Source organism: Corticium candelabrum, chromosome 8 (genome assembly GCF_963422355.1).
Source record: "Corticium candelabrum chromosome 8, ooCorCand1.1, whole genome shotgun sequence".
NCBI lineage: Eukaryota > Metazoa > Porifera > Homoscleromorpha > Homosclerophorida > Plakinidae > Corticium > Corticium candelabrum.
In genome coordinates this window covers 8411481-8425285 of record NC_085092.1, presented here as the reverse complement: position 1 = coordinate 8425285, position 13805 = coordinate 8411481, and the positions used below count along the sequence as shown (strand labels likewise).

General features: G+C 40.7%; 1 protein-coding gene across 3 annotated transcripts; it reads left to right on the top strand.

Moving 5' to 3' along the window:
* The first annotated feature begins 1192 nt into the window (after positions 1-1192).
* Positions 1193-7391, top strand: LOC134183492 (RB1-inducible coiled-coil protein 1-like). Of its 3 annotated transcripts, none has more exons than XM_062651043.1 (10): positions 1193-2211; positions 2281-2682; positions 2737-2853; positions 3690-3851; positions 6416-6450; positions 6529-6557; positions 6645-6772; positions 6845-6866; positions 6925-6973; positions 7055-7391. In XM_062651043.1, the coding sequence occupies exons 3-10, from the start codon at positions 2850-2852 to the stop codon at positions 7136-7138; spliced, it is 513 nt and encodes a 170-aa protein (XP_062507027.1). In that variant the 5' UTR covers positions 1193-2211; positions 2281-2682; positions 2737-2849; the 3' UTR covers positions 7139-7391. The 3 variants fall into 3 exon arrangements, with proteins under 3 accessions (XP_062507027.1, XP_062507028.1, XP_062507026.1); XM_062651044.1 differs by having other exon boundaries at positions 1193-2431; positions 2641-2682; XM_062651042.1 differs by having other exon boundaries at positions 1193-2682.
* Positions 7392-13805: the final 6414 nt, after the last annotated feature.

Genomic DNA, 13805 nt, shown 5'->3' with positions numbered 1-13805 from the left:
TAGGACAACTGCTTACCATCCCCAGAGTGATGGATTAGTTGAAAGAATGAATAAGACCCTCATGGAAGCCATCTCAAAGTATGTTTCCAACAACCAGCGTGACTGGGATCTGTGGCTGCCTCTTGTATTGTCTGGCTATCGAACTTCGAAACATGCGTCCACTGGAGAGACACCGCACCGACTCATGTTTGGCAGAAAGGCACGTCTACCTATAGATGTGGAGCTACAGAATCCCCTTCCACAACCTCAACCAACGACTGATTTTAAGCAAGCAGTTGAGAAACAGTTACAGATGACAAGAGAATTTGCAGACAATGAGATAGTGCAAGCTCAACACAGACAAAAAAGGAACTATGACGATCGTAGCCGTGGTCCTGTGTACAAGGTAGATGATTATGTTTGGCTGTATAACCCAGCAGTACCTAAAGGATTATCTCCAAAGCTTGCTAAGCGATACACTGAACCATTCAAGGTTATAAAGGTTCATGGTAGCACCAATGTCTCTATCAGACGACCCAAAGGAGGACGTGTTCAGCGAATTCATGTCAACAGAGTGAGTCCATGTTACCGGAGAATGCCGAGTCAGACACCAGAATGTTCTGCAAGAAATAACCATGCAACCGGACGAGCTTCTCATAATCAACGTCATCCGTCATCTACATTGCCCGAGGTGGACATCCATCATCACATCGACGAGGAGGAAGCAGTCTTGGTAAGAGCCAACGGCAATGCGGTTAATGTTCAACCTGTTCAAGTCCCTCCAGCACAACCGATGGTTCCACCTGCACCTCCGCCTGTTAGTCGTGTTGGTCGCCGACTCGTTCAGCCTGCCTGGATGAGAGCCGAGGATTACAACGTTGGATATCACTGACTCGAGTGTTGTGATCGAGCTACCTGTTCGTCGTACTGATCTTAGAAGACGTGAGGACCCGTTTCATTACTAGAGAGGGAGGAATGTAGCGCGAGCATGTTTACGTTGCACTGCGTTAAAGCACGTTAGTATGACATCATGACTGATGCCTATTTAGACCATTACTCTTGCTAGATTATTTAGTCTGTCTTGAGTACAGCTACGCGTTATAGCAATAGGATAGAGTTGTTCTACTGCTGTGTCTGACAACTGCATCCGCTGCAAGCACTAACAGTGACATGCAAGTGCTACATGTGTGTGTGTGTGTGTGTGTGTGTGTGTGTGTGTGTGTGTGTGTGTGTGTGTGTGTGTGTGTGTCTGTGTCTGTGTGTGTGTGTGCGTGTGCGTGTGTGACAGGTCATGGTTTCACATAATTAATTACTTATGGGACAATACCAGTACAGTACCATGCTTACCAACTTATGATTACATTTTGAATATGTTTTGCCTTCATGTCTCTTATCTACTGGTGGCAAATATAGTTGCCTGTCTGTCACTGTTGTTGTTGTTGTTGTTGTTGTTGTTGTTGTTGTTGTTGTTGTTACTGCCACCACCACGGTTACTTGAAACAGTTTGAGAGACACAGGGTAGAAGGAAGAGTCACTGAAGCTCTTTTACTTGCTGTGGACATTTGTGGGGTTTTTGTGTTTTAAATTGAAGAACCAATATTTACTGGCAATAGTTCTTAAACTGCCTTTGTATGCATGCAATACCAGTCTGGCTGCATCTCAAAATATTGCTGTCCAAGTATTTTCTTGTTTTGCATATGTTGTTGAGAACACTAAGCATGCTATATATATACACAGAGGTCACATTTCTTAGTTGGATTTCTTCGTTTTTGGTCTTTTTCAACTCGGAAGGCAAGCAACAATAACAATTGTCCATGTAGTGTCTTTAGAAGTATTGGGTGGAGACCTTGTTTTGAACAACAAACGCAGTGTTGCGTCAGAGTCTCTAATTTAATTAATAAATGTAATTAGTTTGTGTGTAATACTTCCACGACTCTCTTGATTTGAGTGAGTTTAGTTGTCTTTTTTGTTTGTGTTTGACTGTATACATTGACAGTTGAGTAGTAGCATGTAGTGAATATGAGGATTGTCTACTGTAGCTATGAATCATATAATGTCTAAAATGGTGTAATTGAAACATATCTCTTGTTCTATTTTCAACTCTAACATCTGGAGTTTGTCAACAGTCACAAATGTCTAATCTTGATGACAAGTTGAGTTCTCAGCTGTTAGTGAAAGTTGCTCATAAAGTATCTCACAGGTGGGAGGAATTCGGGTCTCTTCTGTCAGCAGGTATGTTTCCTACATACAGAACGAACGTCATCACTGCTACATACAGAAATCCATTCTTGCGTGCTAAAGCCATGCTAGAAGAATGGAGAGAGGCAATGGGCAGAAGAGCTACTTGTGACTTGATTGTTCAAACGCTTTTGGAGATGGGTTTGAGGAAGGAGGCATGTGATATATTTGGTTATGGTATAGTAGAACTCATTAATCCAAACAAATAATTAAGGTAATTATGTGTCACGTGACTTTGATTTAGGGATATATCTTTGTGCCATTATTTAAATTTATTTGTAAGCGCGCGCTGTAAAGTATAGCGATGTGCTATCAATCGAATTGAACAATAATATCTGTAAACAATAATTTATCGAGATTCTGTTCAACATTATATACGTATTACTAGCGCGCGTTACAAGTTAATAGTTTGTTATTTTTCAGAGCATGTTGTCCCTCCAGATGGAGTACATTAGTACACCCAAGGTAAAAAATCGTTTATCTTTGTTGACTTAGACGTAGATGTCATCGTTTTTCTAGATTGATGACGTTCACTTGGAGAGCAAGTTTTCACACAAGAAAACACACAAAGGCAGTCTTTGCGTGACACCAACCCATCTTATCTTTCACAATCAAACCGTAGGAAGAGAAATATGGGTAAGGATAATGAGTGATAGGATACTGTGTGTGTGTCTGGGTACAGTAGCTGTACGTGTATACATGTCTCTTGTTTGTATCTATGTTTGTTTTTTTGTCCATTTACTGGTTTGTCAATTTGTCTGTCTGTTTGCTTGCTTGCATATTTGTCTGTCTGTCTGTCTGTCTGTCTGTCTGTTTTTTCTGTCTGTGTGTGTGTCTGTCAATACATTTATTTAAAATTTCAACACTATTACATTCTAAATGGTTCCAGCAAGGAAAAGGAAAACATGCTACAACAATGTCCGGCGACCCTTACGGCCGCTTACTATGTAGGACAATTAATTAACTGTACGTTATAAGCAGTACAACTGTTCTTGCTAAAAGAAAGTCTACATAGTTTTCTTGAGAGCACTTGTGCGTTGCATCTCTGGAGGCTAACGGACAGGCGGCGTCTCCAGTATGTCTTGAACTCGCCACTGTTTGGGTGTTCATCTTCATCTACAGATAATACGGACAGATGATGTAGACATTGGTGGGCTTTCCATCCCCAGCGGCCGTAATGCTAAAAAGCCAGAGGGATGCAATTGGATGCATTTCCCATTGCATCAATCTCTTTGCTGTATTTTTCTGTCTTCTGTGACTCTCTTTTGGCAGCAGCGGCTCCATCCACCTTAGAGGCTTGTAAGATGATGTCCTCATTATCTGTCTGTCTGTTTGTCTGTCTGTTTGTCTCTCAGTTAGTTTGTCAGTCTGTCCATCTGTTTGTATTTGTATGTCACATCTAGGACTTTGTTGTAGACACCAGAATTTTGTTTATGTGGTGTGTGTCTTCCAATTTGTGTTTTTGTTGTTAGCTGTTGCATACTCACATCTTACAAGTGGAAACGCTACCATTAAACACAAAAGGCTCGCCCTTGAAGATAACCTACAAAACATCAGATCATTCACATTCATCATTGCTAAAGATTGTGAATGCCAAGACATCTATGATACTCTGGTGCACTTCTCTAAACCAAGTGAGTGTTAAGCATGATCAACAAAGCTTTAAGATGCAAGATGTTGGTATTTAAGGGCATAGATACTTTACATAGGGTCCAACTTTAGGGGACTTTACGTAGTATTCGACTGGATCCAAGAAGCACTGTCTTCTGTAAGTGATGCAGGTTGTGATGACCTGGAATAATGTCCAGCCACCATGTAATACCTACGTGCACTGTGCCCAGCACTCCCAACACCACTGGAACAACAAGTGTCCGACACTGCCACATGCAGCTTACCTTCACTCGCAAGTCACTGTATTTTGTCAACTTTTCAGCCTGCGATGTTACCCTCAGCAGGACAGCTGATATCACTAAGAAGGCAAATATTTGTCATCTTATTTCTGAAACAGATGTCAGTACGATTGGCACCGATCTCCCTAGCAGTAGGGATGACTATATCCCACATTATAGTGCTGTCGTCCATCTCCACAAGGTTATCAGGATGATGCCTGTACCATCTCCTCTGCAATGGAACCCCAGAATGACGACAAATGTTCCAGTGGATAATGGAGGCCACCTGATTGTGTTGATCAGTGTAGTCTATCGGTTCCAAGGCACTACAGCATGCTGCAATATTTCACATCCGTCTGAGGTGCTTGCTTGAAGACACCATCACACAGGATGGTCCACTTCTATGCAGGCTCTGTGACTTGTTGTCTTTAGAGAAACTCCTCTGCAGCTGTGCAGTAAACTGCCGGGCCATGCATTGGATTGAATGAGAGGACTCCCTAGCATCACACTCCTGTACCATTTGTATGAAGAGATCAGAACTGCTACGAAGGTAACAGTCCAGCCCCACAATACAAGACTGATACGTCAACTCGATCTGTTGTAACGTTTGACTGCCCTTGGTGCCTGGAACGTACAGCCGGTCAACGTTTCCGGAAAGAATGGTGGACACCGTGCATAGAGAGAAGTTTCCTTGTCCGTCAATCAAGCTGCTGCAGGTCTGTGGTCCTCCAATGAGTGACACCAAAATCGTAAGTGAGAACTGGCAGTGCAAACCCGTTGATGGTCAGAATCTTGTTCTGTCCAGAGAACCATCTTGACTCTACGAAAGTACTCACGATGGAGCGTCTTCCGCTTAGTGCTGTGCTGGATACTGTTACTCTTGTCCACACCCAAATACTTGTAGACTTGATCCGGTTCCAGACAGTTGATGGTGTCCATTTTTCCTACTGTCACCCCAGAATTGTGTTCAGAGAGCTTGCTGTTGACAAAGTGTGCAACAGCACATTTGTCCAGATCAAACTTCATCTGGATGTCATCAGAGAAGGTATGCACTGTGCAACAACCCTTTCAGCTGATCAGGATTTTTGCCATACAGCTTCAGATCATCCATGTAAAGTAGATGACTGACAAGCTGACATTTGGCAGTCTCTCCACACCCAGTGCTCATCCAATAGCCGTAACCAGTTCTGCATAACTCCACGCTGAGCGATTTATTTGGGGCCCAGTTAGGCGTGACCTTAGGCTATGGCGCAGCGTTTGTCAATGGACATGTTTACAACCGTGATTTTGACACAAACGAAGTGCTGTCTTTTGTGCACCTTTCGGGCAGTAACCTGTACCATTTATTGAAAAGGTCTCAGTTTTGAACGTCGTCTGCTGAACGTTGTTTTTTGGCAAAAATTGACTTTAAATAAATTGAACGGCAGGTAAAGTGATTTATAATTACTTTTTTGTGGTTAAACAAATTTCATTTTTTATAAAATCTTGTTTTGGGTCCAACTGGATTGATCGAATTATGCGTCAATACTGCATGACACTACTGCTGCATGCACTGCATACATCAAATCGTGTACTATTTATTGCCAATTTATTTCCTGTGTGCAATTAAGTATATGCAATTAATAATACAATTAGGAAAGTGCAAAGTACTCGAGTATAATTTAAGTCTATTTCACAACTACTACTACAAAAGATGTATTAACAGATAAACAATATACAATTTAAATGACAGCATATGATGTGTGTGTACACAATATCTATTTGGTATAAACACGTACATGAAATAATGTACTTCAGAGTGGAATATAAGGCGAAATTTATGGTTGGACATCGTGATCTAGCAAAGAGGTTGACCCTACATTTTAAATTTATGTATTCATTCTTATTTAATTTCTTTATTTATTTGCTATCAAAATCAAAACATAAAATTTACTTGTTTGCTGTTTTGTTGCATTGTTGACAACAAATGGTTGTCGTGGTGGTTACAATCCATTGTGACTAAAATTTCATTACATTTTAGTTAAGCAAGAACTGTAGAGTAATAACATGAACTGATCAAGAGATGAGCAAGCTAATTAAGAGCATGTTGTTGTTTCATATTTTTACTCTTTACAACTAGGTAAATGATTGTTTAGATGCATTTGTGGTCTAGTTGGAAATAAGAAAAGAGATTAGATGGACTGGTCAAATAAGAAGGCAATAATAATACTAGCTATAGCTCATGCATGTAGATATATCTGAAATGTGGTGATTTACTGTTTTAAGTTCAGTCTTGTAGTGATATGGTTGTATGTTGCAATTGGTTGTAGATGTAAAAGTACCAGTTGATCTACATGTTTGGAAGGTCAGAAAACGTTGCTCTTCATTACTTGTCAGCTTCTAAACTGCAGTTTCATAATATGTCATGTTTATTGTTCTATAGCCACACCAGCCAATGATTAGCACTCAGTCGTAAGTCAGTTATACAGAGCACTCACTAGATGGGTTAACTGTTATCTTCATTTGTCATATATTTTACTGATTGGTTTTAATTTCTAGTTTCGACATCAGTGATTTGGCCTTGTTCTGTTACTCTGAAGATATTGAAATGTATGTTGCATTCAGTACTAGTCGTGAGAAACACTTTTTGCATCCAGAGTCACAGAAAAAATTGCAGCCGTCCACAGGTCAGAAACACTGGTTTTTTGTAGTTGGGTGCAATAATTGAAATTGCAATAAATTATCATCTGTTTTTGCAGACAATACTTCAAAGGGATCAGAGTAAATTTATTTGTAATTAAATTCGAAAATCAATATGTAATTTTTATGTGTATTGTAGTCCTATTCTTATGGCGATTACCAATCGAGAGTTCTGCAAAATCACAAAGGTACATGAATAATTGATTATTATATTACATGCTTATGTATTAGGTTGAGCTGAATAATTGATAAACTGTTGTTGTTTTCAGGATGAAAATGAGTTCAACCTTCCTGTTGACATGAAGTTTTGGCGACTCTCAGCAAGCAGATTCATCCCCAATGTTGCTTGTTAACAAGAGCTCTTGTCCATATACTGCAAATCGTTGTAGTACTATTTTTGTTTGTCGTGCAAACTTCAGTTTATAGGAGAGTGTTTGCCATCATTTGACTGTACAATAACAGTACATTGTAAAAATAATTAATCTTTCTAATTAAATTACAAATATAATATGCAGTAATATGTTGCATGGTATAGCTAGACTGTACTTCCTATGATGTTAACATTTCTCTGAATTTTTCGATTACTCAGGATCAGCCTGAGTTAAACATGCAGGCTGCAGCTGCCGAGGCTGCTGTTTATCTCGATCTTTTGTCCTCTCTTTTGTATCTCGAACTCACTCTAGATAGTGTAGAAACAAGAAATGGACATCAAATCTGCAGCAGATGATGTCCATGTTCAAGCAGCAAACGTGTGCAGCGCTGTGCTCGTCAACCACACTCCACTCTTTCGCTGTTTCTGACACTCGAGCTCCAGCTGATGGCCTTGCTGTTGATTTGTTAGAACAAAACGAACTGCAGCTAGTCAAGTGCATTGTTTGCCGCAGTGTGAGCTATGGTAGTCTCAATTGGTAGTTACGGTAATCCGGTGTAACAGATTGCGTGCCATCATTGGGTACGCCCGAATATTTACTATAGACTAGACCCAGTCTGGTGACGGCGGAGAGAGACTGGGTTGAGCCTACCTGATATTGGGTACGGCCGTACCAAATTTCCTAGGAGAAAAGGCACAGCTGCATGTCAAGGAAAGTCAGTTTGAGTCCATCTTATACGTGCTGCATCTATTCGACATCATCTGTTTTGCAATCACATCACCAGATATGTCAAAGGCTGTTCTGAAGGTTGGACAGTCATTCTTTGTTTCTTGCTTGCTGGAACAGAGATATGATAACAAGTTGGCATGGCAACACCTGGCTGGCTTCACTCGATTTCCTCCCTCTCTCATATTTTGTCCTAAAGGGTTTGATGCAACTCCTGAGACGATCTACTTTCGCTTGGTATCTCGTTGTGCCACTGAATATGCTCATCCTCGTCCCAAACTAAAAAGAGGTCATGCTGTCTTTCATGTTGATGATGATCTTGAGCTTGATCTGGAGCTGGTTTACCATGAACTGCATTACATTACTGCTACAGTATATTCTCCACGTCAAGTGTTTTCTCGTGATGATCTGAAACATCAATGTAGCATCATTCATCAGTTTCTTATTCATCAGCTCGATGAAGCCAAGAAACGAGGATTGGATATAGCTTCAAGTTTACGGTATGTGTCAATTAAGCCTTCTCCAACTGATGCTGAAGATGCCAAATCAATAGATGATGACTCCAGATCTCTTGTGTGCTTTGATAAATATCCACTGCAAAAGTCTTTGATAAACCAGAAGAAGGGTTGTGTGGCACGAGGCCAGTTTCCTAATCTGGGCATCTGGTTTAGTGATTCAATGAAAGGTGAGTGTGACTGCTTGAAGAATTTGTAGTTTTCTATTACTGTAGTTACATGTTCGTATGGTATTGAAACATCTTTTCTTTATTTCAGATACTAAGACTGCTCTATCGATCCTGCTGACACATTGAATGCTGATCAGCTAGTCAAAGTTGCTGGTGAAGTTGCTCACAAGTGGCAGGAGTTTGTATCACGTCTATCACCAGCAATGTATTCTATTGCAAAAATTGATGTCATAAAGGATACGTATTCAAAGCCATTTGAGAGAGCTCATGCAGCACTGTCTATGTGGACTGATGAAATGGTTAACGCAGCAACATGTCGCTTGCTAGTTTTACCATTATTGGAAATGGGCATGAGACAGCAGGCATCTCGTATATTTGGAGATGACTTGGTGGAAGCTATTAGAGATAAGTAACTATTTGAAAATAAGAGACTATAATGTACAGTCAACTTTCTGCTCGTAGTTAAACCAAACTATAAGGCTGCAACTTGTTGCTAATATTCTATGATAACAGCAAAAGCATTGCAAAAGTTTCAGAAGGAAATTTTTCACGTTACTGAGTTTTGTCGTCTAATTCGGTGTTCCAGCTAGGATATTGGCGAGATGTGATGTGCTGCCCTATGTTTAGTGCATTCTGCCTCATCTTGAGCTTAATTTAAATTGTTTAAGCGAGCTTTGATAAAGTCCACAAGCATGAACTATATTGAATACAGTTTATTACACACTCGATCACCATGCTGTGTGCTTTGCAATTTTGAGGGAAAGCAAACCCACAGCAAAAATCTAGCACATGCAAAAAGGGTCCTACAAAACTCGATGATATGCCATTGCAATTAACAGAGGTAGGAGTTTCGTATTAGTAATTTGGCAAAGCTGTCTGTCTATCTAAGGCATATCATCATTGAATATCTCAATGTTTAGTATGTTGCTGCAATCAATAATAGATCTTTTAACTCGACACTTTGTCAATTAGAAAAATACCGTTCTTTTGCCTTCCACCAAACAATTAAGCAACATGAAGCTTGTTACACTGACCGACCAGACACAGATGGCAATGTACTGTTGGTGGACTAGCTTGATGGTGTCTTCTGACTAGAGTCTGAATAAAGGCAGTTGCAAATCAATGCCTTTTGGTAATCCAGTGCACTACCCAGTTTGTTTTGCTGGTAAACTTCAGTAGAACGGTACCGGTGTGATCCAAACTGTACAAATACTGTAGTTGGATGCACACGACTAGCATTTTTAGTGCAGTATGTCAATTAACTTAAGACACTATATAATGGCAATCAAATTGCGTAACTCTGAATTTTGTAGCTATGTGAAGACTCTGTCTGAGACTAACACTGGCTTAAAATTGAGAGCATAAAGCGGGCTCGATATATCTATAGTCTTTGATCTCCACAGAGCCATTGTATAGAGGGTTACAACACCTATGAATAAATTCATGTAGCCTGCAAAGTTTTGAAATGAAATTGGGCTTTTAAATAGAAAGTGGTGTATCTTAACAAATGTTGGAGTGAAGAGCCGCACTTAACTTACAAAGTGTCTGTCTTGCTTGTATCAGGAGTTGAATTGAGGCATTACTCTGCTCAATTTGAGTAGAGTAATTTAGTCAGCAGTGTGAGTGTACCTTCTAAGGGCAGGAGACTGAGCTAGGGAAAATTGACAAAACTAAAATGTTTTCAGCCTACATAATTCGTCATTGACAGAGAATCAGTTCATCCTATGTAACCGATTGTTTCTTATATCACTTATGTAATAGAGTGTTTGCTCAGAAATTTGATTTACATTTCACAATAACTGAAGTGAATCTGGGTGTAGACAAAATAGGTGTGTCTCTGTAATTTAACTTCTGCTAATGGAAACATCTGGGAACTTGCAGTGTTGCATTCAAGTCACAGTGATGGTGAGCTGTGGCATATATAGCTTGACCTAGAAACTTACATACAATTAAACCACAGTTGGCATTGCAATCGATGCTTCTGCGAGCACCTGGCCAGGCTCCAGGAGATTGCATGGCCCATAGCACCTGCCTAGGGCACTGGAACCCAGCCATCTGGCTCGGTTCATTACCGTTTAACGGCAGCTCCTTGTAAATTTGCAATTTGTGTGTGTGTGTGTGTGTGTGTGTTTGTGTGTGTGTGTGTGTGTGTGCGTGTGTAAATTTATTGCAATAATAATTAATTAGTGTTGTATTTTGAATTTGTTTGCAGTTAGTAATACTGACGAGGTAAAACCGGAAGAGTTGAGTCGTCTTACATGCTGAATGCATAAAAGCATCTTGGCAAGACGTTGCATTAATTCTAGCTCCAGCCCTTTTTACAGTCACAGGAGAAATCAAAACAATAGAACGTGAGCATCCTGGTTCTCTGTTGGTTCAAGCTAAAATCATGTTGGAGATCTGGAGAAACGAACTTGGTGTCAACGCCTCACCGTCGGTAAATGAAGTGTTTGGAGAAGAAGTTGTAGCGAAGGTGGCTTCACAGCAGTACGTGAATGGTGCAAAAACAAGTGGGAGGGCCTAAATACCGTTACATGTAGGGTATACACACATACATTGTGTAACATTATTTTAGTAGTTATGATGAATTTGCCTTTCAGCATTGAAGTATCAAGAGCAGTTGCCTACACATTGAAATAACTACATTGGATTTGCTGTTGAATATCTAAGATAGACGCAAGTGTTGCAATTGATCAGTATCTACCAACAGCAAATTTAAGGCAATAAATGATCTAGTGAACTGTACATATGTCTTATGATAGCTAAGGAACATTGCTAGTTGCAGTAATGTACTTAGTATGCTTAGGCTAGTCTTATCCTAGGTGTAATTATTGCGTATCCTAGAGTACTACCCGCCCTAGGGGCGGTGGCAATCTATTGTTGTACGGCACTTCCGCAAAGAACAGGCCCGTAGCAAGCGGTCCGGCAGGTCCGGCATTGGCAGGACCATTTTTCAGAAACTGTAGTTTCAGCAGCGGCAGAATGGCGTAGACTTCCGGTTATATAGCTATAGATGATAAATATATTATTTACTTTCTATTCTGTCTACGTAATCAGGCACAGAGAAATGTAATAATCACAGTGGACATTGATTATATTGTGAAATTTGAGATACGTACCAGAAATAGCTGGAAGAATGCAGTGTAAGAGTAGAAGGGTTCGAAGCCACAGCCGGGATTTGTCCTAAATCTTCTAAGTATGGCGACCAGCACATCGAAAGTCTTTCCTGATGATCAAGCCGTTCTTAACCAGCCTCACCAACCTCTGAACTTCGATTTTCAAAAGCGCCCCTTTGAGAAGAAGTCGGAGTTGCGTTGCTTCAGGCCATTTTGGTTTCATCAGTGGCCATTTCTTCACTACCACGAGGCTGACGACGTCGTGTTTTGTCATCTGTGCGTGAAAGCATTGACTCTCAAACCGATCAAGTCTAAACCGGATTCTGCTTTTGTTAGTACTCTAGCACATACAGAAGTATAGGCTGTTGGTCCCTAATTGTATTCATTGGTAACGTTACTCGTGGATTTTCAAACTGGAAAGATGCAACCACAGGATACAAAAACTACGTAAAGAGTGCCTGTCATCGTGAAGCAGTTGAAGTTCTTGTCACTCTTCCTGTCACCACCAGGGACGTTGGAGAACATCTTTCTCATGAGCATGCTGTCCAGAAAGTCAACAATCAACAAGCGCTTCTTCAAGTACTGTCGTCTGTGAGATTCTTGAGTAGGCAGGGTCTTGCTTTTAGAGGAGATGGAGATGAATCAGATGGTAATCTACAACAGCTGCTTTGTCTACAGAGTGAGAAAGACCCTAACCTAGCACACTGGCTGCAACGAAAGAGAATGTCTACACAAGTCCACAAATTCAAAATGAAATGATCAAAACATTGGGCCTCCAAGTGCTACAAAATATTGCCACAGACATACATAATTCCCCATTTGTAACGGTGATGGCTGATGAAACTACTGATGCCTCCAACAGAGAGCAATTTACAGTCATCATTCGTAGGGTCTCAGAAAACTTGCAGGTGGATGAAGAGTTTATTGGACTTTACCAAACCTCAACTACTGATGCTGCAACCTTTGCAGCTCTGATCAAGAACGTCTTCATAAGACTGAATGTGAGTATAAAAATGCTTCGTGGACAGTGTTTTTTGATGGTGCCAATGCTATGAGTGGCTATAGAACTGGTGTTGCTAACGCGTTAATGATATTGAGCCAAGAGCAGTCTTCACCCACTGTTACGGTCATGCTCTAAATCTTGCTGCAAATGACACCATAAAGCAATCAAAGTTGATGAAAGATGTACTAGACACAAGTAGGGAGATCACAAAACTGATCAAGTATTCCCCACGTAGGGAGGGGATATTTATGAAGTCGAAGGAGAGCTTGTCAGCTAGTGGTACAGGTACAGAGTACTCCGCTCTCCTAGATGGACAGCGAGAGCTGATATGCTCTCAAGCATTATCAGTCACTATGAGGCATTGCAGAATACATGGGAGGAGGCCCTTGCAATAACAAAGGACACAGAGGCCAGGGCCAAAATCTAAGGGGTGTCAGCCCAAATGGATATGTTTCAGTATTTGTATGGTATCATGCTAAGTGAAATAATATTATTAAGACACGCGGACAATCTCAGTAGAACTTTACAACATAAGTCTTTGTCTGCAGAAGAAGGTCAACAAGTTGCTCAGATGACTGTTGATACAATCACATCACTTCGAAATGATGATGCCTTTGACCTGATGTGGGAGAAAGTGAGTAGGAAAGCCAGATCTTTGAATGTCAGTGACCCACAGCTACCCCGAAGGAGGAAAATGCCTAGGAGGCTTTGTGAGGGTTCGTGTGAAGGGGACTTTAAGATGATCTGAAAGCGGTTTGTGCATTCTATAGAGATGACTTTGACCAGGAGATGTTGTATGCACAACTTCAAACGTTTGGAGTCCACTTTCAACAAACGTATCAACTTCAATCAAAGGAGGCCAGCACAAAGATGACCATCTTTGACATAAGTCTCACTTTCTCTCGTTGTCTCACGGTCAGAGGGTCCATTTATCACAAGTGAAACGCCTTTTTTAACTTGTGTTGGTCATACCAGCCACCAATGCGTCATCTGAAAGATCATTTAGTGCGCTGAGACGACTCAAAAGCTACCCTAAAACAACTATGATGCAAGAGAGGCTAGACTATCTCATGCTACTTTATGTTCACAAGAACAGGACAGATGCACTGGACCTGAAAG

Excerpts from the sequence above, each read along its gene's own strand:
- LOC134183492 (XM_062651043.1), top strand. Across the intron at positions 3,852-6,415 it reads GGTGCACTTCTCTAAACCAA|ATGTAAAAGTACCAGTTGAT; the intron begins GTGAGTGTTAAG and ends AATTGGTTGTAG. Across the intron at positions 6,773-6,844 it reads AAAATTGCAGCCGTCCACAG|ACAATACTTCAAAGGGATCA; the intron begins GTCAGAAACACT and ends CTGTTTTTGCAG.